The sequence below is a fragment of the Punica granatum genome, chromosome 8, assembly GCF_007655135.1.
Source record: "Punica granatum isolate Tunisia-2019 chromosome 8, ASM765513v2, whole genome shotgun sequence".
NCBI classification, from domain to species: Eukaryota; Viridiplantae; Streptophyta; class Magnoliopsida; order Myrtales; family Lythraceae; genus Punica; species Punica granatum.
In genome coordinates, this window is record NC_045134.1 from 18,855,259 (window position 1) to 18,882,074 (window position 26,816).

General features: G+C 38.9%; 3 protein-coding genes across 4 annotated transcripts; 2 read left to right on the plus strand and 1 right to left on the minus strand.

Annotated features, from left to right (window-relative positions):
* Positions 1–6,894: 6,894 nt before the first annotated feature.
* On the plus strand, positions 6,895–12,613 carry LOC116188023 (peptidyl-prolyl cis-trans isomerase CYP63). 2 transcript variants are annotated; one of them, XM_031517124.1, is made up of 14 exons: positions 6,896–7,051; positions 7,601–7,699; positions 7,915–7,969; positions 8,545–8,633; positions 8,723–8,747; positions 8,855–8,893; positions 8,988–9,105; positions 9,337–9,497; positions 9,617–9,962; positions 10,043–10,173; positions 10,256–10,451; positions 10,833–11,156; positions 11,243–11,323; positions 12,066–12,613. In XM_031517124.1, the coding sequence occupies exons 2-14, from the start codon at positions 7,622–7,624 to the stop codon at positions 12,385–12,387; spliced, it is 1,965 nt and encodes a 654-aa protein (XP_031372984.1). In that variant the 5' UTR covers positions 6,896–7,051; positions 7,601–7,621; the 3' UTR covers positions 12,388–12,613. The 2 variants fall into 2 exon arrangements, with proteins under 2 accessions (XP_031372986.1, XP_031372984.1); XM_031517126.1 differs by lacking the exons at positions 10,833–11,156; positions 11,243–11,323; positions 12,066–12,613 and adding an exon at positions 10,676–10,798 and having other exon boundaries at positions 6,895–7,051.
* An 812-nt stretch (positions 12,614–13,425) lies between these two features.
* LOC116188024 (ammonium transporter 3 member 1-like) lies at positions 13,426–15,698 on the plus strand. Its single transcript, XM_031517127.1, has 3 exons — positions 13,426–14,191; positions 14,320–14,605; positions 14,941–15,698. The coding sequence occupies exons 1-3, from the start codon at positions 13,589–13,591 to the stop codon at positions 15,507–15,509; spliced, it is 1,458 nt and encodes a 485-aa protein (XP_031372987.1). The 5' UTR covers positions 13,426–13,588; the 3' UTR covers positions 15,510–15,698.
* An 8,259-nt stretch (positions 15,699–23,957) lies between these two features.
* On the minus strand, positions 23,958–25,924 carry LOC116188925. The gene has a single exon (XM_031518377.1). The coding sequence runs from the start codon at positions 25,786–25,788 to the stop codon at positions 25,168–25,170; it is 621 nt and encodes a 206-aa protein (XP_031374237.1). The 5' UTR covers positions 25,789–25,924; the 3' UTR covers positions 23,958–25,167.
* Positions 25,925–26,816: the final 892 nt, after the last annotated feature.

The window sequence follows — 26,816 nt, forward strand, 5'->3', positions numbered from 1 at the left end:
CAAAAGGAAATAGAAAACCCTACCTCAGCTAGGAGAACAACTGAGAAGGCAAAGTCAATGAATGAGCTCAATGTTGCAACACACTCACACCATGGCCCATCAAATGAGGCATTAACCCTCAGTAACTGTGAGAGAGGACAAGAAATTTAAATGCTAATAGAGGACATAATATTAAATGTTAGTTCATTCCTATAAGAAATAACTAATTTTCTTTTCAATGTCATATGCCATATCTTATTGACTCATTGTAAATAACAGCTCGGAAATGAAGGTGCATTGATTGCGGGCAAAGAAGTTTACGTCCTTAGAGAGACAATTAATCTCAAGCAACTTCAAGTGCAAGTACAAAGGAGACTAGCCAAGGGGAAAGCAACTTCGAGCATAAGTAGGGAACCTTTGTCAACTCAAGGAAGTTCAGAAGGGATGAAGAAGTGATGATGCATAGACGTTTTGGATTTTGATGAAATTTTTCTTTGTGAATTTGATTTTAAACAATTGAGAATATTTGGTTATTTTGGCATCATGATGACCTTTGTGATTTTAGGTACATTTCTGGATTAAGTATTTATGGATATGTATATGGTGACAATAGGTTGCTCTTACAGACTAAGGATCACTTGCTACATATTTTTTCCTTTTTTTTTTTCAACTTTGTAAGAACGAATATGATGTTTTTAATATATAATGTTATTCAAATTGCATCTGTTCGACTTCTTGTTGTAGCGAAATGCACATTGCTACAGCAAAATGAATATTGTTGCATCAAAGAAGCATATTGCCGCCACAATGGAGTATCTTGCTACAACAAAGAAGCAAATTGTTTCGGGATTGCTCTATTTTTCTCTTCAAATTGCTCTGTTCATAGCAAATAAACATTCATATGCTTCAAAGTTCACAGCTACCAACTTCTGTATGGATTCGACTGTGTTGTCAAACTCTTCCACATTCACTTGATAATGGGGCAAGAGAGAAATATATTATTTCTGCTTCATTCTTCTTCTTCACGGTAGAAATAGCAAGTGATGTTGATCCCAACACTTTAAGCAGTGGCAACTCCATTAAAATGGCTAGCTTGTTGGTGATAGCTAACTGTTTATGCCTGGGATTGCCGGGGTGATATCAGATTGGTTTGCACCAAGCCACTGCCTTCTATTTCTTTCTCAAGGCATTCCATGTATTGATGGACAATTTTCCTTTTCTATTTCCAGGCAAAACTGCTTAATCTTCCTCTTATGGCTTCCCTTCTTCTATGATCTCTACTTTGTCTCTAAAGCCAGCTTGAGTCTCTCTGAAATCATGTTTCTATGGCATACGAAGGAACTCCCACAAAAGAAATTTCGAAAACAATTTTCAATTTCTTAACTAGTAGATTGAAATCGAAGAGACCCACAAAGGAAACAGGGACGTGAAATAAATTATGGATCGGAACTTTCGAAGATTAGAAAGGGATTTGGGATTTTTTATTTTGGGGAATTTTAGGGTTTCGATTGATCGTTGAACATAGGAGGACAAATGATGGAATTAGGAAGAAAGGAATATGGGGGGAGACGTTTAAAAGGAAAAAAAAAAGTGGATCTTAAGCCACATCAACATTCATATGGCCACATTTGAAAAAAAATGTCCTCATCGGCATAATCAATCAATCAGTTACGATTTTGTTAGGCTCCGTTATGGTCTGTCAAGTTTTGAACTTTGAATGTGTGACGGAGTATACTTTTACGAGTGCTTGAGCCAAAGTAATACATTTAGGATTAATGTTTGACTTTTCCCGTTGTTTTAGGACTTATGCGGTAATTTTGCCAATTATAAAATGATAGTGATTAGTGTCTTCTTATTTAAATTCTTATAATAATTTTTTTTATATAAAATTCATACAACGCACATGTTCAATGACCTAGTTAAGAGTATATGATTGATTTTATGTAAAATTTGAACATTTAAGTTTAATTAATGGAACTACGGAATACAAAACCCTGTAGATAGGGAATTTCTAAGCTCTAAGTATTTTCAAAACAAAGGTAAGATTTTATAAATCTAATCATAAGCGGATCATGATTCTTTCAGGAAACTATAAATAGGCTATGACTTATATTCACCTTTAACATTTTGTCAAGTTACGTTAAGCGTGTCTTGAATTTTGACCCCGAAATTTGAAAACTCAACGGACAAGCAACGGGCAAAGCACAAGACAGTAGACAATCAGCTACAATATCTAGACGATCAACTGTAGATAGTTGTAGAAACAAGCTCAAAGACGAGGACATAGGTTATGGGCAGTCGACGAGGACATAGGTTATGGGCAGTGGACTAGCAGTGCGTGCCCTCAACTTCAAAGGGCTATAGATCCGGAGTGTGATCGGGCATAATTAGAAGATTTGGCTAATTTATTTATTTCCTTGCTCAATTGATTTCCTCCTAATGGTGTAATCAGCCAATTGCATTTTCCATTATTATAGATTTAGATCTCTATCTTTTGGGAATGTAATATCTTGAGAATATCATATTTTAGAATATTATGGATAGAGAGATACAAGAGGGATATTTGTATCAGGGATATATATATATATATATATATATATGTTGAGAGGCATTAGTATACGAGTACCGTAGAGCACATAGGGTGTTGAGAGTGATTTGTCGGTTTGAGAGGCCATTTAATGGTTCGAGTTTGACTCTTTTGGTTTTGGCTTTCATACCTTAGCGTAACTCCACTGGTTTGTATTCACCACCATTGTTACTCAATGAGAGATTACTACTGAACCTTCTTTACACATGGATGTTTCCTTCAAACGTTTGCATCACATTTGAGAAAGTTACCACGTATATGTTGTGCGTAATTCTTCTCTATTTTGCATTATCATCGTTGATATTGAGTCAATCCCCAACAAAATAGTATTAGAGCAAAGGTTTTAGCGTTTCCACAAATTGAATCAATTTAAGTGGCTAGAATGAAGTTTGACATCGAGAAGTTTGTGGGCATCATTGGATTCAGCTTTGGCTTTAGAGAAGACAATTAAGGTGTGAAAGTTATTCTGGTTGTCTTAGTTGGTGTAAGAATTGAATAAGGTGGTGTTTTCTCAAAGTTTTGGAAAATTCAAGATAAGGTGGCGATTCATTGAGTGTGTCTTGAATTTTGACCCCGAGACTTGAAAACTCAACAGATGAGCAATGGAAAAGCGCAAGATAGCGGACAGTCGTTTACAGACAATCAACTACAGATAGATGTAGAAACAAGCTTAAGGAAGAGGACAAAGATCACGGGCAGTTGACTGGTAGTGCATGCCCTCAACTTCAGAGGGTTGCAGATCTGGAGCGCGATCTGGTGTAATTAGAATCGGATTTGGCCATTTTATTTATTTCCTTGCTTAGCTAATTTCTTCCCAATGGTATAGTTAGTCGATTTCATTTCCCGTTATTCTATATTTAGATGTCTATCTTTAGAATGTCACATTTTAGGATATTATGGATGGGGATAAAAGAAAGAATTTTTGTGTCGGGGTCTGATAAATATTTATTGAGAGCATTGCATATGAGTGTGGAGGGTACCTAGGGTGTAGAGAATGATTTGTCGATTTGAGAGGCGCTTTAAGGGTTTGGGTTTTCCTCTTTTGGATTTACAATTTCATGCCTCGAGTGTAACTCCTTTTGTTTGTCACTACCATTATTACTTAATGAGAAGTCACTGCCGATACTCCTTTGGTCGTAGATGTTTACTTCAAACATTTCCACCATGTTGAGGGTTTTATCGCATATATCTTGAGTGCAATTCTTCTATGTTCCGCATTACCTTCGTTAATAATGAGTTGGTCCCTAACAAGTTAAATCCAGACTCCACCCGTATCCTCAAGTTCCTTATGGCGTCAACCATTGTGATGATCATCTTTGCCCTCGCAGTTGTCCTTGTCCTGTTCGGCTCAGCGTCCTCCTCACAGTGCGACATGACAACCACCTTTGCATTCGATGACTTTATTTTGGACCAAGTCAACAACAACTAACATAGGAGCCCTTTTTGTGAGCAATCATTCCTCGTACAACCATGACTTCCCATGTCTCATTCCCACGTGAGGGTTCTCAAATGAGATGTTGGTAACTGATATCCTTAGCTTCCACCTTAGAGGCTTGGACTTAAGTAGCCCCTCCCGGCATACCACGACCCAAACGAGGACCTTGTTATTGGCGCCAACTTCGCATTTGCAAGCTTTGGATCGATGATGAGATTGTCGTTTTGGCTCACCTGTTAACCTTGAAATTGCAAGTGTATAACTTCAAGATCACTCGAGGAGGATCGAGAGCCAAGTTGGACCCCAAGAAGCCAAGCTATAGGCAAACTCCAAGCCATAATCTCGAAGTTAAGTTCCAAAGTGGAGGAAGTTATATTCACTTATGTTGACATCTATAAGCCATTGATGGACATGATCCAAAACCTATCCAGAGAAGTTAATGTCTCACCAAAAAGAAGAATTGTTTCTTGTATTTAACGAGGGCAATCAATATGGATGTGTATCTAATACACATGTAATAAATGTAGATTTTGATGTATAGACTGATGGATGTTGTGGGATCGGGCTGGTCGTGACGTTTTTGTGACTTATGTTATCCCCAACATCAACCTGTCTTGTGTGTATTTTGGGATTCTATCCACTCAACTGAAGTTTTATACTCTCGCATTGCCATATAAATTATCCGGGTATGCTACCAAAGCTCATTTTATAGAAGAACATTTGAAGTTTCGAAAAGACATAAGGAAATCGATATAGTACATGTACATAGACATATTAGCTATATATCCATTAGGTATTCATAGTAAATAATTGATATCTCCTTTGATTTATTTCGGTTACAAACGGTGGTTAACCGTCCTGTCCTTAATATATATATATTTTTAGTTTATATTATTATGAATTATTGTTAATGTTAAAATAATATATAAGTAAGTGGAATTTGTCTTTTAGTCCCTAATCCTAGTTCGACGATTCTCATTTCACTTTTACATAATGGTGTCCATATTTTATATATGAAAAATGCTATTGTACTATAATTAATTAAATAACTGCCAAATAATATAATCTAAATCTCTAATTGGCTAATCCCCATTTTTGCCTTTGTGATGTGCTGAATCATTGATGAATGGATTGTAGTCTGTTAAGTTCTTGATTACATTTTTTTTTCTCAATATCAATCCGATTAATCGAATCAGGAAACCAATTTTTTTATTTTTTTTCGGGACGGTTTTTTCATTATGATACAGATATAATTACTGAAATTCCAGAACAAAAAATTCGGGATGGTTACGGTTTATACTACAAACCGTACCGAACCATCTTGTACCCACCCCTAGTGTTACATAGCTATTGAGTCATATCCCCTTGGGTTAGGCTAGTTGCATTGGATCTCATCTTGGTTCACCGCCCAAGGTCGTGTAATGGGCTGCTTCTCTACGCTGGGCTTCCTCGCTGCTATTGCTAGGCCGCAATTGGATTGGGCCCAAGTATCCTATTCATGTTAATCACGTACTCGCTACCCAAAATCCACTAAGTGTGCAAAATAGGTGTAAAAAAACGATTATTAAACAATTAGTTCTATAGTTATAAACTAAGTAATATTTTTGAAGACTCTGTTTGATAAAAAATACAAAATTCTACACAAATAATAATTCCATGTAACGCACGAGTAAAATGGCTAATTCTCTTAGGGGACGTTTGGTTCGAGTATTATTAGATTACATGGAAAGTGAAGATCGAAGAGAAAATTTAACTATGAAACTTTTTTTTTTTTCCGAATTGTAGGTCGTAATGTGATATTGTTGTATTTGGTAAGCTATATTGGACTACGGAGAATGCGAGTGATAATATAATATATGATTTATTTTTATAGAGATAAATGTCGGTTCCACGACCGTAATCTTCGTTATAATCTAAGAATTCGACTTGTTTCAAATGCAAATTCTTTACCAATCACGATTGTAAAGTTCTAATTCGAGAAAATAATCATAACGGTTAAACTTTTACAGCATTTATAACTAAACGTTATAGAACACGATGTAAAGTTCGAACTTTACAACGTAAAATCCGAACTTTACACTGGACCAAATGGCCCCTTAGAAGCTCTTGATTTTATAAGCGAATTGGAATTCTTTCTCTCAACTAAGGTGGTTTCCCCCTTACTAATGTCTAGGTTTTAGAGGTTTTTGGGCAGAATCTATATTCGTGCACGTGCACAACCTAAACAGAAGCGACTATATTGATAATTTTGGTAAAACTGGAGGACCTATTTAGGAGATGAACGAAATTGGGGGGGTTAATTACATGTTTTCGTATTTTGCGAAAAATCAATAAAACCACTGACCGGACAGTGGGCGCACGACTAGCTGCGATATATATGATCGAACAAAGTTTTTTAAAGGGATTCAGATGAAACAAATCAAAAGTTATAGGACTTGAAGAATAATAAAAAGAATAGTGTAAATATATTTTGGAAAATAGTTTTTGAAGAGGTTATCCATTGTTTGGTTTTTAAAGTAACTTTTTTTACTCTATTCCACCCAATCCCAGTTACTTTTTAATTTAACAACACAATAATTATTATTATTTTCCTTAATTTTTTATTTTACTGTTCAATTTAATTTTTAATATTTAATTTTTTTAATTATTTATTACTTTTTCCATGATTCAATAACATAATCATTATTTCATCTTAATTATTTATTATTTTTTCATTTTTTTATAATTTAATAATACAATTATTATTATTTTTATTATTTTTTATTTTATTATTATAATTCAATTAAATATATAAACACATAGTTAGAATGTGATCAAGTTAAACTCAACTCTATTTTTTAAACACGTGGAAAATTGTTTGTAAAAAAATTTAATTCGGATAAAAACTCAATGTAATGTCTCCCTCTCTCTCTCTCTCTCTCTGCCTCTGTCTTCTCTCTCTTCACGCTTTCAGTGGGTCAGTCCCATTTAGGGTTTATACATCTGCAGCCTGGAAATATTCTCAATCTTTCCCTGCTGTTCAGCTTTCACGATTTCAATTCGACTCCTGGGTGGGTTTTTTTAATGGTTATAGTCATCAATGTTTCTTCTTGCTTTATTACAGCGCTAATTTTCGACGGGAGATACGCGATTTGGGATTTATTTGGGATGTTCATTGCTCTCTGTTGCAGTAGATGGGGGTTAGGGTTTAGGGTTTAAGGTTCAGTTGGTCTAGTGCACCTGCAGTCTCTACTTGAGTACAGGTTTAATTTCTCTGTTGGGAATCTTCCGATTTTTCTTCATCTGCAATGACTCAGTTGTGGAATTTTTTTCCTAATTTTGCGGATATCCATGTCTCGGGGATTCGCCTGTGTGAATTTCTAGCGTAGTATGTGAAGAAACGTTTTTGTGCTAAATCTGTGTACAGGACTAATATTGGTGTGAGGAAAGAGCCACCTTCCCATTGGAGCCGATATTGCTTTTGGTCTTTATGTTTCTTGCATGAGGATTTAGGTGCTTAAGTATTTGATAATGCGACTCGAGAGTACTTCTCTTGATCTGTGTTGGACTTGCTGGCCATGTGATAATACTTTTTTTTTTCTCCTGCTGAATGTATGCAGGGTTTTCGTAAGTGAGGAGACATGGCTAAGAAACGGAACCCTCTTGTCTTCTTAGATATATCTATTGATGAAGATCCCGTGGAAAGAATTGTTATCGAGGTAATGATAGAGAAGCAGGAGTAGATTTCCTTCTTGTTTTTCCCAAGCGAGTTTTGTATAGTTAGTACAGGAATCCTCAATTATATGACTAGCTGCAGTTTTAGTAAAAATGATGAACATGGCTTCCCCAAAGGAGTCCTGCTGTAGTTTTTTATCATCTCCCCTGTTCCAATTTCTCCAGGGACACTGACGGATCTTTTTTCTGAACTGTGCAGCTTTTCGCTGATGTTGTTCCCAAGACAGCTGAGAATTTTAGAGCCCTCTGTACAGGTTCTTTGTGATTTCTCTTCCATTAACTTTTGTGAGCAGAAATCAACACTGTAATATCATGAATCGCAGTTCATGATATGTCAAATTTTGCCCAAAATGTTCAAGCATAGTGTAATTTAATGAGGACTGTCATTTCGAACTGCATCTTTGAGCATTCTAGATGCAGTTATGTTCTCAGGATGAACCTCTGTCACTCATAAAAATTCATGACCTTATGTGAACACGTCATAGTTGCTAAAAGGATGATTTGGGCAAATTTTTTTGCTATGCCATCCTTTTCCTCGATTATGGATATGGAAGCAAATTATGCTTTTTCAGAGATTTCACATCCTACAGATTTTTATTTTCTTTGTTTTTATTCCCTCGCTTTTTCCCTTAAAAACTCTCTCTTAGAAGTTTTAAGTGGTTGATTAGTTTCTCCACATAGAATATTATGCCTGGCAGTTATTTTACTTTGCATGCTGTCATCACCAGCGATCATGTTATGAATTGATCTCTATCAGTCAATTGATGCATCTGAAGTACTAGTTGTCTAATAGATGGGTTAACACCAAATCTCCTTTGGGTTGCTTCAGGTGAGAAAGGTGTTGGGAGCACTACTGGCAAACCTCTGCATTATAAAGGGACTCATTTCCATCGTATTATAAAAGGATTTATGGCTCAGGTATGTTTCTTCTCTGCATTGCAAATTCTGAAGTACTTCATTGGCACAAGGAAACATTCACGAATTGCCTTGCTTGCTTGTCATTCTAGGGTGGGGACTTCTCAAAAGGAAATGGTATGCTGTTCCAGCCAAATGGTTCCTATATGTGATTGCTGATCCTGTATTTGACTTCGATAATAATGCCCAGACTTTGTAAGGAACGAGCTTTAATTGGTTTGCAGGCACTGGTGGAGAAAGTATATATGGAGGGAAATTTTCCGGTAATATTTCGGTTTATGGACGTGAATATGTGCTTCTGTCATGCCATGTCTTGTTTTTCTCTCTCTCTCATAAGAGCTTTCATATGCTTTGCAGATGAGAATTTCAAAATGGCGCATGATGGACCTGGACTACTCTCTCTGGCAAATAGTGGGCCAAACACCAATGGATCTCAGTTCTTTATTACCTTCAAGCGCACACCACACCTTGATGGGTAATAGTTTGTAAACTAGGTTCTTTTTGCGTCATTCCCATTAGCTGTTATCCTTTTGCATGCTATTATTCACCACTTAACAGTATCCTCTAGAACTTAATGTAAGAGTTGAAGCCCCAAAGGGAGAATTTGGAATGTTTTTAATTGGAGATCAGACTGGTTTTCCTTGAGACGGAAAATTTGCCTGTCCTGTTGCCACATAAATTATTTTTTTAATATTCTATCTCGCAGGAAACATGTGGTGTTTGGAAAGGTTGTGAAGGGAATGGAAGTTGTGAAGAAAATGGAGCAGGTGGGAACAGGTGATGGGAAACCTATGCGACCTGTAAAAATTGTTGACTGTGGTGAGACTTCTGAAACTAAAATTCAGGCTCCTGCTCGTGAAGAAAAAGGTATTAGGTTTGTTGCAGATTATAATAGAGTAGTGCTTTAAGCAAGTACTGCTTCTCCATGGGCGCATCATTCAGTATCCAGTACACATTTATGGAGTTTTTTTCTTTTTTTCCTTCAGGGAAGAAGAAACGCTCTGCAAAGTCTTCATCTTCTGGGGATAGTTCTGAATCTGATGGAAGAAGACGGCTGAGAAAACCCCAAAGAGACAGAGTGAGGAAGAGGAGGAGATACTCTACATCAGAGTCAGACAGCTCTGATACCGATTCAGATGCTGACTCTTATTCAGAATCTGATTCAGAATCAGACTCGGATTCTTCACTCTCTGATTCAAGCTCCTCAGATGGTGGAAGGCGTCGGAGAAAGTCAGGCAAAAGAAACAAATCGAGGCAACACAGAAGGAAGGATGGGCGAAGACAGAGAAAGGGGAGCCAACGGGACAGACGAACGAGGCGCAAGTCTAGAAGGTTGATGGCCTTTAGTTTCTTTTGTTCTGTTTCTGTTTGTGATTCATTTCCTAATAAATTATCACTTTCTGATTTATCAGGAGTTCAGATAGTTCTAGCGATTCAGACAGTGAGATTAGCCGTAGCAGCAGAAGTAGCTCTGATGTCGGTAGAAAGGTTCGTGGTAGGAACAACTCTAAGGATGCTGGGAGAAAAGGATCGCAGGACTCCGGTACTTCTTTTAATTCTCATACTTGCACTGTTTTCGTAGGTTTTGAGCTTGTTCTAAGTGGTGGATATCTTTGGTTCTGTAGATGTGGTGAAGAAAGCCTCACTTGTTCTCAAACCGAAGGACTTCAGTGGGGAACTGCCAATGCATGATAAACGTGTAGGCAACTCATCCCATGAAGAAGGTGAATTTTCACCCAAGAAGGGTGAGCTTATAGACAATGGACATGGAACGAAAGCTAAAGTTGATGACAAGCGGTTCAATGACTCAAAAGAATCGAGGTTCATGCTCTTGGCTTTTTTTCTTTAACTATTTTTTGATGAGTATTGCTCTGGTGTTAGGGTCCGTTGGGTCCTGCGAAACTGCTAAAGTTTTCTATTTCTCTTCTTCCTCTGAAAGTTGTAGAGTTTCACTGTACTGTTTATTCAAGGCATCTAGTCATGTTGTCAAACAGGTCTTGTTTCCTCTCCTCTTTTCCTTCTTATTTTTCCTCATCTTTTGGAAGGAGGGGGAGGGGAAGAAAAGAAAAAGGAACCAGCAGACTCATCCCTGTCGCCAAGAACAAAATAGACCCCTAACTTCCTCTCTATTTTACATGACCTGATATTTCTTATATGTCTCACTTGACGCTGAAATTATTTGTTTTCTTTTCAATCTTACAGAAGCCCTAGTTCAAGTCCCAGGGGAAGAGCCAAGGACAGCCCCAGGAGAAGTCCGAGCATGAGTCTGAGTCCAGGAAGAGATTCTAGTCCTAGGAAGCCTAGAGGGGCCTCGAGAAGTCCCCCTCGCAAGGCATCAGTACCTTCTGCCACTAATCGCACTAACGATCCTCCTGCTGATGGTGGCCCGAAACGCATAAGAAAGGGCCGTGGCTTTACTGAACAGTACTCCTTCGCTCGACGTTACCGTACGCCATCTCCGGAAGATTCGCCCCGTAGACCTTACCGATATGGTGGAAGATACATCCCTGACAGGAACCGTGAAAGGTAAGTTATTCTCTCTTTATTGTTTCTGATGTGATGAACGACAATGGTTCTTTTTTATTATCATTATTTTAATTGGTTGTTCTTAGATACTCGAATTATCGAAGATACCCTGAGCGATCACCTCGAAGGCGCTACAGAAGTCCGCCAAGAGATAGGACACCTCCAAGGTTTTCTTTCTGCTCTTACATGCTTGTCTCTTTATTTCTTCCGTCTAATAAAAATCAGGAGCCTTCTTTTTTGTGTCTCTGCCTTTTTTGAATGATCAAACCAGTTAGGAGCTAAGGGGCAGTCCTCCAAATTCTCCAATTCTGATAAATTTTTATATGGATTCGTGGAGTTTTTGGTTTATATGAATCTGTAGTTCTTTCTTCTAGGCCTTACCTGACTGCATGGTGGAGCTTTTGCTCATCATTTTGGATGACTTTGAAAATGCTGCGTTTGGTTTTAAAGTAGGATTGTAAAATCAGATTTTGATTTGAAAAAGAGTGGTATAAATGGGGGCCCATCCTTTGACTTTGTATGAGTTATTTTATTTTGTTGTGAAAAAAATGTGGTATAAATGGGGCCTATTCTTTAACTTTGTATGAGTTATTTTGTTTTGTTGCGGGTAGAATTAGGTTAAAGTTGTGATTTTAAAATCACATTTGCAAACCAAACAAGCCAACTCTGAAGAGGATTTTTCTACCTACAGCTCTGTTGACTAATCTCTCCTCCTCCAGTCATAATTTAAGCTGTGAAGTTTTCAATTTTGATCTCCATTTACATTTTATCTCGACTATTTGTCATGAGTCAGAATTGTCCATTCTAATTTTGTCGATGAGAGGTGCAATGCCATTTGAAATTCTCCTGTTGGAAGATGAAGTAGATGTCATGTGCAATTAGCTGCATCTATTATCTTGTCCTTTTCAGATATGGAAGGAAAAGGAGCAGAAGCAGGAGTGTCTCTCGAAGTCCGGTTGGTCGAAGAGGCCGTTTCAGAGACCGAAGCAGGAGCCCGAGCAGGAGCCCAAGGCGTGACCGGAGCCCACTTGACAACCGTCCTCCCATAAGTGAGAACCTGAAATCCCGTCTTGGCCCCAAAGCTGATGAGAAGTCGCCAAACAAAGGTCGGCGCAGGTCGAGATCGAGTTTGAGGTCCGCTTCTCCTGCGTCTCCTAGCGGATCCAGGTCAAGCTCCCCCCCTGCTGGAAGAGGTCTAGTCTCCTATGGAGATCTTAGTCCTGAGAAGTAGATCCCAGGTCCTCTCAAGGTGATATATGTTATATTATGTGTACCTGCTTTCAGGATTCTAGTGCATCGAGATGGTTTTAGTTGAATATTGCTCCAGCTTAGTTAAGTTTGAATTTTGTCGCGACTTCTATGTATCAGGATCTTCTAAAAATGCTGTTTCCAATGCTTGTGATGGATAATACAATGATTGAGATAACTCCTAGATGTTAGGTTCCATAGTTTCTTAACGAGTGTGTCCACATTTGCACATTTGCACGAGTTGGATCTTTTTTCGATAGTGCCATGTAGTTTAGCTGTATCTAACTATCGAGTATGGAGTTTCAGAAGTAGCAACAAAACCTGGTGTGTTATATAAATAAACGTTTATATATGTCTATAATCTAGATAGAAGGTGCCAAATATATCCATGTGCTAGTTATTCGACTTTGGAATCATCGACCCTTTAACATAGATTAACCTGAAAAATTCAATTCCATTCTGGCGGCAGTTCCTAAAGCATTTGCCAATGTGGTTTTCTCCGCCTGATCACAAAGCAGATAGTCGATCGATCTTTCCGTATGTTCTCAGATATCTTTGATCGGTTTGGTAAGCAAAAGGAACTTCAAAATATGATCCACTCAGATATCTTTGATCGGTTTGGTAAGCAAAAGGAACTTCAAAATATGATCCAGAAGCCGCGGGGTGCATAATGTCTCGTATCTCGATCATAGGTATCTCATAACCGAACATGTCTACTACAAATGAAAAATCAAGCAAACTTGGACTGTTAAACGTTGAAAGACCAATCCAGAAGGTTCAAAAACTTAACTCGACTTGTAAATCAATGCATAGTTTGTTGTTCGCAGCAATTGATGGTGCATTTGTCCGACGATAGGTTATTTCGGGGTTAGAAAAATATAGACAATGCATATGTCCAGTGATAGATTATTTCCGGGTTAGAAAAAATATATATACTATAGAACAGGGCGGCTCGGTATATACGTGTTTCTTGCAATATTAAGATCCAACATAAAAACGATAGAATTCGTCCAGGCATGTTACAGCTTTCTATTAGCTTAGAAAGAGACGACCCTTAACCCCATTTCCCTGCTATATATATGTGAGAATGATTTGCCATTGGATCTTCCCATTGTGTACTTAGAACAACACATTTCACATCCAGGCCTGGTCGGGTCTCCTGAACACGACAACCGGGAGGAAAAATGACTTCGCAGTACGATTGGTTGCCGGAAAACCTCCGGCCAGATCAGGCGAACCCTGACTGGATGAACAAGGCGGACAACGCATGGCAGTTGACTGCGGCAACTCTGGTGGGGATGCAGAGCGTGCCAGGGCTCGTCATCCTGTACGGATCTATAGTCAAGAAGAAGTGGGCTGTTAACTCGGCCTTCATGGCCCTTTACGCATTCGCGGCCGTGCTTATTTGCTGGGTCCTGTGGGGATACCGCCTCTCATTCGGGGACAAGTTCATCCACTTCCTCGGGGTGCCTAACTTCGCCCTCAATGAGGAGTACCTCCTCAAGCAGGGTTTCGCGGGCAAGTTTCCGACTGCCACCATGGTCTACTTCCAGTTTGTCTTCGCAGCCATCACTCTGATACTTATCGCGGGTGCGCTGCTCGGGAGGATGAACTTCCACGCGTGGATGCTCTTTGTGCCGCTCTGGCTTACCTTTTCTTACACGATCGGAGCCTACAGCATATGGTGCCCCGATGGGTGGCTGGCAGGGATGGGCATTATCGATTACTCCGGTGGATATGTGATCCACCTCTCCTCTGGTGTGGCTGGTTTCACTGCAGCCTATTGGGTAAGCTATCCTAAAACATCCTATGATTCGATTCGATGCTTCATGTCAGTACGGTTAGTGAAGGGAAAACACGATTGTGACTGTTAGACAATAACATTGATGATCGGTGAAAAAAAATTGCAATACAGGTGGGGCCAAGGGCGACCAAGGACAAGGAGAGGTTCCCGCCAAACAACATACTTCTCATGCTAGCCGGGGCAGGGATGCTGTGGATGGGCTGGACCGGGTTCAACGGCGGTGACCCCTACAATGCTGGCATCGATGCGTCTTTGGCTGTCCTCAACACCCACGTCTGCACTGCAACCAGCCTGCTCACGTGGCTCGTCCTTGACATCCTCTTTTTCGGCAAGCCCTCCGTGATTGGTGCCACCCAGGGCATGATCACCGGTCTCGTCTGTATCACCCCTGCTGCAGGTACTTGAAAACTTACATAATGCAGAAAACCATATTCGGTTACGTTCACGAACATTTAAATATATTCGATAAATCGACTCATGACCTATTGACATAATGCACGTAATTTTGGCCAGAGCTACAATTCCTGGTCGGGTTCTATTCCAAGCCAAATAGATATAGTGATGAATCAGGGTGAAAATGACCGTTCTGAGCCTAAAAGTTAGATGGGTGACAAAAATCGAAACTGAGAAGGAGAAATACGACTTGTGATCATGGGAAGATCTATAGTACAATCATACAGGTGAATCGTAAATTAATCGACATAATTGCAATTGATGGGTTGGGGTGCGCAGGAGTGGTGCAAGGGTGGGCAGCGATCATAATGGGGATGATGTCCGGGAGCATCCCATGGTACACCATGATGGTCCTCCACAAGAAAGTGTGGCTCCTCCGCCAGGTCGACGACACGATGGCTGTGTTCCACACCCACGCTGTGGCAGGCACCCTCGGTGGCCTCCTCACCGGGTTCTTCGCTGAGCCCAAGCTCAGTCGCATCTTCTACCTTGTTGACAACTGGCAGCACTACATTGGCCTTGCCTACGGCCTCCAGAACGGCCGTGTCAGCGCCGGGTTCAAGCAAATTGGAATCCAGGTCCTTGGGATCGTGTTCGTCATAGCCGTGAACCTCACCACCACTAGCCTTATCTGCGTATTCATAAGGCTGTTCGTGCCGCTCAGGCTGGCCGAGGACGAGCTCCAGATCGGGGACGACGCGATCCACGGGGAGGAGGCCTATGCCTTGTGGGGTGATGGGGAGAAGTTCGAGACCTCCAAGCACAATTCAGTGTATGGGGTGGGTGACTTCCCCTCCAATGTGGGACCAAAGGACGGTAGTGAAGTGCAGATGACTGCATCGGTCTAATTTTCAAGATGCAAACATGTTTCTTTTTAAAGGGCTATGTCTCTCACAAAATGGTTTTATCTTTGTATCTTTTGTCAACACATAAGGGGGAATGGTAGTAAATTGAGTTCAAATTATTTTACGTTATGTAATAAGAACCTAAAACTTTGGATCAGTCATATCCTATTAGCTTGTTGCATCTGCCGACAACATTCGTGGCGACGGTAGAGATTGTCCACGGCCTTCGTGACCTTGGTATAGGTCGCCAATGGCCATTATTGCCTTCAGCAGTCATGGCTGACTTATTTATTATTATTATTATTATTAAGTACAGGCCAGCACATTATGCGGGCTATAAGGAATTTAACTAAATCATAATTTGTTTGATATATGTCAAGAAATATTTAATTTATAAGATAGCTATTATTTTATTACATTGTAAAATACAACAATAAGTGACATAACTTGCTAAAATTAAAATTAATAAAAAACCTAAAAGATTTAGGGGGCCGAGAATTGTTAAAATAAGTTCCTACATTCTGCCTCGGTTACCACCGTTACTTGAAACACCCTTTGAACCATTGTAATATCAGTGTGTTGCCCCCTTCATGTAGTTGATTATAGATTTTTAACACTCTCGATTATCAACTGCACTCTTCTTATCAGAAGAACTTTAAAGAAAAAAATAGTCAAAAAATTGAACTTTTGCTGTGATTATGGAAAGTGGCTTTATATATAGGACCTTTAGAATGCAGATAATTAAATTGTATGAAAAACTCTACATATTTCCACTCTTCTTATCGGAAAAACTTTAAAGAAAAAAAAATAGTCGAAAAATTTAACTATTGCTGTGATTAACATATGGAAAGTGGCTTTATATATAGGACCTTTAGAATGCAATAATTAAATTGTATGAAAAACTCTACATATTTCGAGATGTCCATTACATATTTGAAGAAAGATTAACAATAAGTAGTTAATATGTGTAGATAATATGGACTGAATTAGAACGATTCGATCAATTTAATCCAAATGAGAAATATTGATAAAATTTGTTTACTCTAACAAGGATAGAACTTAAGGGTCTCCCGATGTGGAGCTAATAGTTTTTCAATCGAGCTTAAATAGCACATTCATGTGTCGCTTGTCAGCTTTTATATATTATAATATTATTATTATTATTATTATTAGGGAAAAATATATGTCATAACACAACTTTTTGCTTTGTGTCAATTTTATCACAACTTTTCAAAATTACACTATATAACACATCATTTAGGATATAGCGTCAATTATGGCCTGACATCAAATTTTCCGTGAAAATTAAACAGAAGACTGGTGTGGCGCACTCGTGGATGAATAGAGGGCCCGAACTCCTACTACATGAGAAATAACCTATATTCCGACCCGCCTGGTGCCCTTTTATCCAGCTGACTCCCCCACCATCAATATCTGAATCTCATTCCCGCCTCTTCACACTTCTCCCGCCCCATTACAACCCCAAATTTCTTGTGAGTTCAATGCTTTGTCGTTTCTCCCCCATTTTCACTACAAGTTTGTCAGTCTCTTTCTTCACATTTCTCCCTTTTTTGTTCCCATAGAAGCAAACGAATTAAAGTTTGTATTTCATTTGACAAGTATGAGCTTCACTTTTCTTTCTAACAACTTTTCATCCCTTGTTCACTATATGAACTACAATTGCAAACCGACCCAATATCACTTATTTCGGGATCTTTCTATAGCTCTCAAGGATTTCAAGAAGAGGAAACTTTTGAAGAGATATTTTATATCATTGTCGGGATAGAAAAATCTAATTGGGATAGTTTAAACTAGAAAACTATATCTTGTAGTTTGGGAATCTTTAGAGATTTTGCTTGGAGAGGAATTCTTGGACGTTTAATATAGGAGGTAGGAGCTGAATGTAGGGAAACATAGAAAACACAGGGAGGAAGAGAACGTGACCTTTGGAAACAAGAGGAGGTGGAGATCAAGATCGTGGTGACCGTGGTTCGAGTTGGAAGACCGACTACACTATTCTTTCTCGTTTCTCTTCCAATCCTTGTTATCACGTTTATGTTTTCTTCTAGGGATTTGATGTTTAACGTTACGATCATGAGCTAAATTCCCTTATCTAAGGTTTCAATGGAACCTAGTATTTTTTTTTTATATATAGAATTGTGATTTCTCTTCTCTATGTCTATTAAATTCGATTGAATTACTTATCATATCTTTTTCTTAATGCGTTTGATTGCTTGATTACCAATTATTTTGATAAGGAAATTTAGATGAGCTCGGGAGAGGATTCTAGGTTAAACCGTACATAGGATAGCCGAAGTTTAGTTTGAGTTGAAAAACCGACTAATTCGTGCGAAGGATAGGAATATACCCGATCGCCTTACGTAGCCAATTAGGGTTGATGATTAATGGGTTCTCGCTTATTAATTGCCCAGGAATAGAGTAGTTAATTTGATAGAGGGAATTCGTTTCTACACCGTTCGAGGAGAGATAGAAAGATAATAGAACCCTAGGTTAGTAATTCATGAATTTAATAGAATAGAGAGAGAATGATCGATTTTGTATAAGGTACTAGGGGAAATTGAAAGTCCTAGAGTCATCTCCATTGAATTTACTCGTGTCTACTTTATCGCTCCAGTTTAGTTTTTAGATTTAGTTTAATCAATTCTTTCAAAATCCGATTGTCTGGATAAAAGCGAGTTATGATAGATCAGTCTCTGTGAGATGATACCCTCATATATTACTTGAGGCAATAGGTGCACTTGCATGAATTGACATTTTTATCGCAACAACATGCGAACCTATTTATAGAATTGTTGTATTTATAGATTCGCGCTCGAATGCGTTGTCCATGATTTTTGGATCATGGCCAAGCCATTGCTGGCAAGAAAAGAGACAGGGGATGAAAAGTTTGCCATTTGCAGTGCCCGACTTGCCTTCATTAGTCAGGGATAGAGGTTGGTTGGTGGATTGCTAGTGGCGGACATTCCGCCCTATCCTCTCATGGATTTAATACGACAAAATAGAAATCCTAAATATCTAATAAAAGGACATTAGTAGTCTCACCATAATATCAAACATGAGACCTCTTATCAAGTAAGAGCGTATACTACTGCACTACATCTTATTTGATCGCCCCATCGTCTCTTTACTTTTCCTCTTGTCAACTTCTTTCTCCCCCTCCCCCTAAGTTTTTTGTTTTTATTTCCAAATTTAAAAAATAATTTTTTAAAAATAAGAATGGTCATATACCAACTTTTTATGTAATATGACAATCTTATTAGTTAAAAGTAAAAAGTTATGACATAGGGGAGGAAAGCCCCCACCGTTATGACTCCAAATGGGACTTCATTTTCCAAGTGTCTGGTCAAAACAATCAGATTGAAGTTAAGTGCCTTTTCTCGATAAATAAGATTGCGCGTTATTTCTCCAATATCAAGAGAGGTCATCGCATTGTACCCAAAATAGAAAAGATAATTGAGTAGTGTCTGTTTCTTTTTCTTTCGGCAGATTAGAATTTTCCCTGAGATTGTTCAAGGGGACATTTTTATCAACTTAGTTCAAGGGATTTGACATTGACATTTTTATCAACTTAATCATTTGGTATCGGCCTGTTTGGTTTTACAATCAAGTCTGTTTGTTTTCGAGGTTAAAATCACACAAATTTTAATTTTAACTTTAACTCAACTCACTACACAACAAAAATACACATTTCTCAAGTTAAAAATTTTAACTTTAATTTTAACTCAACACTCTACACAACATTTTGTCCTTTTTCACAATCAAAATCAAAATTACTTTAACTCTGAAACCAAACGCACCATAAAATTTTAACTCTAACTTTAACTCTATTCACTATACAACAAAAATTAACAACACAATTAATACCTTTTCATTTTTCTTCAATTTTTTAATCATTCAATTCAATTTTTAATACTAAATTCTTTCAATTATTTTTTTCACAATTCAACAACACAATCATTACGTTATCTCAACTATTCATTATTTTTTCATATTTTTTCTCATAATTCAACAATACAATCATTACAATCCAATTAAAATCAAAACTCAACTCTAGTTAACTCTAAAACCACAAACACACATATATTTCAAAAATGAGCACTATCAGATCGGTGAATTCGAACTATAATTGGGGTCTTATTTAATCGGCTTTTCTAGTAAGGCTTCTTCTGTATTCATATTCATAAAGAAAAAAAAATCCAAACTGATCACAGATCCAAGACATAATAATCGGATCGAAAACGATCACTCATATATGCACAATTAATAATTATACATATACATATATGCAGTTTTGGTTTGTTTCTTAAGGTGTATCAATATGGATGGTATGTATGATACTGCTGCTTTCGTATATTGGCTACATCGAGGGCTATATAAAGGCATAGAAATCTAAGGTTTTTCTCTTTACCTAAATATGCTCCCCACCAGCCACTTAGACCACAGGTGCGGTGATTCAGAATGTCCCGATCAGTCCCGAAGCTTCATACGGCTCTTACATGCGGCTCGCTCTCTTCTCGGGACTCTTGTTGAGGTCAACAATTAAATTCTTACTTCAGTCCAGCTTCATTGTTGCCGATTTATGTTACAAGACAGAACTAATGTGGCTTGTCTATCCGTTAGCTTTTTTGCACCAATCAATTATTTTAGGTTGAATACGTATAATTACAAATATGAGTCAGCTACAGAGCTTCATGCACTGAATGAGGCACGTAGGGAACTCGGTCGATATCTGCATCAGCAAGCAATGAGTTTCAGAAGTTATTAGTTATCAGAGTTGGAAAACAACTCCAAGAACTAAATTAATTCAGCAAGCGAGGAACAGATATGCGAGAACACAACAAAAAGATTGTACTAGCTCTCTTTCACGAAAAGCAGAGATGTCTACCTAATGCAAATTCTTAAATAAGTTAAACCTGATTACCTGATAAATGTAAAAGAGTTTTTTTAACTGTGGTTCACTCGATGCAGCATCAATCAACGACTAGCAGCAATCTATGCAAAGAGCAAGGTGATGATATATCAACTCGCAACTGGGCAATTATTCAGTGAGCTCCTATCCGTAGGAATACCCAAAAGTCCTAGAAAGTGAGGTTCTATGAGAGAGGACAATCTACCATAGCATAAAAGGAAAAAAGAAAATACAAGATATAATTGCAGTTAATCGGCGCAAGCCTGAGATCAGGGCCTTTTGCAACCACTCAGACATCCGCCACAGCAGGAGCATCGATGTCATCACAATTCTTGCGCTTCTTGTCGGCTTCAGTTTGGTCTCATCGTTCTCAACCTTCACCTGCCCTTCAGGATTCTCGGGCTTCTCAATCTCCTCCTCCAAGCTCTCATCCTCAGCATCTTCAAGAACGGTGAGACCAAACTGAAGCCGAACAACAAGTGCAAGAACTGCGATGACATCGATGCTCCAAGATTTTCAGGAGCTTCTTCAGCTTCTTCTGCGATGACTCAGAGTTTTCTTCTTCCCCCTCGTACTTGCTTTGCTGGGATTCAATCACATTCATCAGCTCTCTGTTGACCTGCCATGATGTAAAGGCCTGTACTGAAAACCGTATTTACCGGGAAAAAGTAAGTTGAGAGAAAGTTATAATTAATTCTTCCTATTTCTCTAACTGCATGCTCTATAGTTTTGCATCAAATCTAATATATTATGTTAATTGTCGTCCTTGGATTGTATTAAGAAAATAACTACAAATTGGTGCAACTTTTGATAGGGTAAACTTGAGTTCCCGTTCTTTTTTATCTAATAAATCGTATTTCGATAGTTTTTGTGGCCACTTAACTCACCATAAGAAAGAAAAAACGTGGGAATCACCATTTCCATAACCACACTCATCAGGTATAACTTGACTAGCAATTGATTTTAACTTTCTAAAGAAAACGAAACCCCATATATTTGATCTAGATATAAGATCTTTTATAATTGAGCTACTCTCTTAACTTGGAAGGACTTCGAAATTTCTTTTTAAATTACTCTTGGACCTCTTAATTGCTGTCTACCATCAAACATGCTGTAACTTGGAAGGTTGGTGATGGCCAACTTATTTCTTTTTAGTATGACTCATGGTCTTCTCTTGGACCTCTTATTGATCATTGTTTGAGGGGTTTTCAATGTTTTCCCTCCATTAATCCTCATGATAATCTCAGTGTTATTCTTCAAAATCAGCAGTGGAGTTGGCCTAGAAACGTGAACTTTGAAGCCATCAGGATTATTAGAAGTTATTAGTTATCAGAGTTGGAAAACAACTCCAAGAACTAAATTAATTCAGCAAGCGAGGAACAGATATGCGAGAACACAACAAAAAGATTGTACTAGCTCTCTTTCACGAAAAGCAGAGATGTCTACTACTAATGCAAATTCTTAAATAAGTTAAACCTGATTACCTGATAAATGTAAAAGAGTTTTTTTAACTGTGGTTCACTCGATGCAGCATCAATCAACGACTAGCAGCAATCTATGCAAAGAGCAAGGTGATGATATATCAACTCGCAACTGGGCAATTATTCAGTGAGCTCCTATCCGTAGGAATACCCAAAAGTCCTAGAAAGTGAGGTTCTATGAGAGAGGACAATCTACCATAGCATAAAAGGAAAAAAAAAATACAAGATATAATTGCAGTTAATCTCGGCGCAAGCCTGAGATCAGGGCCTTTTGCAACCACTCAGACATCCGCCACAGCAGGAGCATCATCGATGTCATCACAATTCTTGCGCTTCTTGTCGGCTTCAGTTTGGTCTCATCGTTCTCAACCTTCACACCTTCACCTGCCCTTCAGGATTCTCGGGCTTCTCAATCTCCTCCTCCAAGCTCTCATCCTCAGCATCTTCAAGAACGGTGAGACCAAACTGAAGCCGAACAACAAGTGCAAGAACTGCGATGACATCGATGCTCCAAGATTTTCAGGAGCTTCTTCAGCTTCTTCTGCGATGACTCAGAGTTTTTCTTCTTCCCCCCCTCGTACTTGCTTTGCTGGGATTCAATCACATTCATCAGCTCTCTGTTGACCTGCCATGATGTAAAGGCCTGTACTGAAACCGTATTTACCGGGAAAAAGTAAGTTGAGAGAAAGTTATAATTAATTCTTCCTATTTCTCTAACTGCATGCTCTATAGTTTTGCATCAAATCTAATATATTATGTTAATTGTCGTCCTTGGATTGTATTAAGAAAATAACTACAAATTGGTGCAACTTTTGATAGGGTAAACTTGAGTTCCCGTTCTTTTTTATCTAATCGTATTTCGTCGATAGTTTTTGTGTTGTGGCCACTTAACTCACCATAAAAAGAAAAAACGTGGGAATCACCATTTCCATAACCACACTCATCAGGTATAACTTGACTAGCAATTGATTTTAACTTTCTAAAGAAAACGAAACCCCATATATTTGAACAGAGATATAAGATCTAATTTATAATCAGAGCAACTTCTCTTGGACTTCGAAAAAATTACTTAAATTGCTGTCTACCATCAAACATGCTGTAACTTGGAAGGTTGGTGATGGCCAACTTATTTCTTTTTAGTATGACTCATGGTCTTCTCTTGGACCTCTTATTGATCATTGTTTGAGGGGTTTTCAATGTTTTCCCTCCATTAATCCTCATGATAATCTCAGTGTTATTCTTCAAAATCAGCAGTGGAGTTGGCCTAGAAACGTGAACTTTGAAGCCATCAGGATTATTAATCAGGCCAGCACTTCCGTGATGAGAGAAAATGCAGACACAGTGCTATGGAATGCTACAACTTGGAATTCAGCACCTCCAAGCTATGGCAGGATCTCCAACCAAGGAAGGCAAAGGTCCCATGGCATAGATTTCTGTTGTTCCAAGGCCATTTTCCCTGTGCTTCATTCATCTCTTGGCTAGCCATGAAAGAAAGATTGTCAAGCTGGGGTTGTCTTAATAGATTTGATTTATGTAACTTCTGTAATGTAACTGTGGAATCACGCGATCATCTCTTTTTCACATGTGATTTCTCTAAACAAATATGGAACTTAGTGTTATCGAAGTTATTCATTTCCTGGAATTGTGGTGACTGGGAGCATGAACTCCAACTTGCTACTTCTTGGAAAGGGAAGTCTCTTAGTATTATAATCCTCAAGTTAAATTGGACTTGCTATATTTATAGAATTTGGAGGGAGAGGAATGTGCGAATCTTTCCGGGGAATGCACAAAAGCTTGAGGATATAGTTCAATCGATTTTTACGGACTTGAAAGGAAGACCTATGACGATTCCCAAACTGCTACTGAAGCTCCCTCATTGCCCTTATGGATCAGCTTTCCAATTTTGATGTGTATAGTTGTATAGTTTTTGTAAAGATGTGGTAGGAGACTAGGTTCCCTTTTTTTTTTTTTTTTGGCTCTTATGAGCATTTTCCTTGAATAAATGTAACGTGAATACTGAGGTGTTTTAATGCATCATCATTTATCCCAAAAAGAAAAAAAAGATCTGATTCATTCCAATCTATAAAGTTATCAATCCAAATGAAAACAACGGAAATCCCAAAAAGAAGAAAGACAACCTTATTGGTATAACTTAGAGAACCCATAATCTCTGAGAAAATGACCGAAGCATTCCCTCCATCTGAAATAATGCACCAAGGCATAGTCCTTCTGGTCATACTTGTCCGCAACAAGATGAACCCTATTGAGTGATTCCTCAAAGGTTTGCCAAGCAGCATCATTAATGCTCAAGAGAAATCACCCCCTCCTCAATGATCTGCAGGGCGCTCTGGGACAACTGATTAGACTGCCGCACTCAATCACCGATCTTCACATCTCCCTAGCCTGGATCGAGAATATAAACTGAAACACACATGTAATACTCCTGCCATCTCTGTAGAATGTTTTTTGAAGGAACTTCTTCGAACCCATTAAACATACTTCGGAGGCATCGGTAATTTGTAGTGATTGTTTCATGTTTCTAACAAATGGATCCAGATCCTTATTGCCGGGCAACTCTAGTCTAGTAAGATGGTTGGTTGAGATAAAATAGCAGGGATTGATCCCAACCTACATCCACTGGCCATTGATCGCTTGTGGAAGGCGGTAGGACCCTTACTAAGGTTGCCAGGCAATAAAGGGATATCCTCATCTTCCATCTCTTTTGATTTATGCACAGGATCTTCCCACTGTGAGTATGATCCTCTCCAACTTTGATTGTAAACCAACTTGAATTTCTCCCTACCGCACTGCCATTTTCCTCTACAAATAAACATCTTGATAAAGAATGTGGCTCTGTCTCCCCCAATTCCACAAGAAGTCCTCCATAAACCTTTTACCTCTTCCCTCTCGATCTAGACTTGAACCGATTTAATTACCCAGATTCACCAGCTTCCTCTCAATTCGATCCATCACGTTTTGCGCCAATGTTGAATATCTCTATTCATTTCCGGATCACAACACCGTATTGTCACAAGCTGGCGACAGAGAATGATCAGGATTAGTTCCCAAATTCCTACAATATCCTCTCCCATCAATCGACTCAATGAACTTTCTCACAGGCGCCTGCCAAATTTCCCGAACTGGCTTCTCATTTCCTCCCATACAAGTAATTCACCACACCATCAGCATCTCGACTCTAAACTGCCATAAAACAACCACGACAAAATTCGGTATTTCACAGAGAATAGCATCAAAGGTACTCATCAGCAAGGAATATCTCACTTGCCCAATAATTTGTCACAGAAGATTCAGAATTGACCAAATCTTGCAGACCCAGAAGCCCAAAATCCGCTCTTTGGCTTGGCACAGAAACACAACAAATCAGCTTCTTCCCCAGCCTTTCAGATATCACTGACCTGCCACGCTCTCTAACCCCAACCCTCGCGGCCATGAACGGCCGCAGGGTCTTCTCCTTGGCGAACTCGGCGCACTTCTCCTTCTTATCGGCCAGGCAGCTCTCCATCTCCCTCACCTCGCACGCCTCCCTCTCCTTCATATTCACTTTCTGGCCAATCAGCGGCGCCCACCAGGGCGGCGCGCAGGCCCTCGAGGCTGCCACCGCACAACCGATCCGGGCCCCCTCCTCGCACTGCTCGGCTATCTTGGACCGGCATGAGCGGAGGGCGGCGGCCCACGAAGCGGGATCCTTGAAGGCGAGGACGTACCGACCGGCTGCGGGGTAGTCGCGGGGGCCGGCGGGGATGGGGCCGCGAAGTAGCGGTAGGGGGCTTTCAAAGGGGATCACGGTGGCGGCGGCGGAGTAGTCCTCGGCGGCTGCTGGATCCTGCTGGGCAGCGACGGTGGGATCCATTTGCTCGACAAAGGTTACCGGCAAATGATAGGAAACCAACCATCCACCGCCGTCACCAAGTTTCGGGTGGCAGACGCATTTGAGAGCCCAACCGGCCCCGAACAAGAGATATCAAATCCAACGGATTCTATTTTAAGGATTATTGTACGACCATGACGGACCATAGTCATATAATTAATTGTACCTAAGTGTCCATTCCTTACCTCCAAATTCAATACTATTAATTACCTTGACGGGTAAATTAGTACTTACATTATATAAAGGATCAAAACAAGATCGAGAAACTTCATTTCGATATTTCTTTGTATCGTTGATGGGAAATTTGTTTTTCCCAATTAATTTTCAAGGGGTTCAACTTTCTGTGGACGATATGGGGGATTGTAAACTGTAAATTCTAGAATAAAGCACGGGTCTATTATTCAGTCAACAAAAAATAATTGTCAAAATTTTCTGGATTATTTTTTATTATCTACCTTTTTTTTTCCCAACTTTTATTCTACCTGGGATAAGTAGAATTTGACAGTTTATTACGGAAAGATATGTAAATAATAATAAAAAAAGGGGTGGAATTTTCGGTGATCGAAATATTGCAGGCCATTTTACAGTTATTTTCCAAAGTATTATATGATTGTATTTAACTAATTAATAATTGAAAAGATGCAACATAGAATTAGGAAAATTATACCATATAATATGACGTTTAACTTCTGTCTTAAATTCAACTCCTACTTTATAAATTATCTAAAAATACCTAACGTTATATATTTTTCTTTTAATTTTAACTCACCGTCAATTTTCTATAAGAAAATGATGGAAAAAACGAGCTAGACACACTTGTAAGCTCACTTGGTAGTTTTGTTTCACCAACAACGGTTGTTTCTGACTTCTCATTCTGATTTCATCTTTCTTTGACAAAGTTTACCGTTGCTTCCAATGTCCATCATTCAATTGTTCCATCCTAGACGAGATTAGTTCCTGCAATGGTTGGAGGAGATTTTAACCAACACAGCCAAGGGGAAAATATGGTT

Excerpts from the sequence above, each read along its gene's own strand:
- LOC116188023 (XM_031517124.1), top strand. The coding sequence starts at position 7,622 with ATGGCTAAGAAACGGAACCCTCTTGTCTTCTTAGATATATCTATTGAT. Across the intron at positions 8,634-8,722 it reads TAAAAGGATTTATGGCTCAG|GGTGGGGACTTCTCAAAAGG; the intron begins GTATGTTTCTTC and ends TTGTCATTCTAG. Across the intron at positions 8,748-8,854 it reads GGACTTCTCAAAAGGAAATG|GCACTGGTGGAGAAAGTATA; the intron begins GTATGCTGTTCC and ends ATTGGTTTGCAG.
- LOC116188925 (XM_031518377.1), bottom strand. The coding sequence starts at position 25,788 with ATGGATCCCACCGTCGCTGCCCAGCAGGATCCAGCAGCCGCCGAGGAC.
- LOC116188024 (XM_031517127.1), top strand. The coding sequence starts at position 13,589 with ATGACTTCGCAGTACGATTGGTTGCCGGAAAACCTCCGGCCAGATCAG. Across the intron at positions 14,192-14,319 it reads GTTTCACTGCAGCCTATTGG|GTGGGGCCAAGGGCGACCAA; the intron begins GTAAGCTATCCT and ends ATTGCAATACAG. Across the intron at positions 14,606-14,940 it reads CTGTATCACCCCTGCTGCAG|GAGTGGTGCAAGGGTGGGCA; the intron begins GTACTTGAAAAC and ends TGGGGTGCGCAG.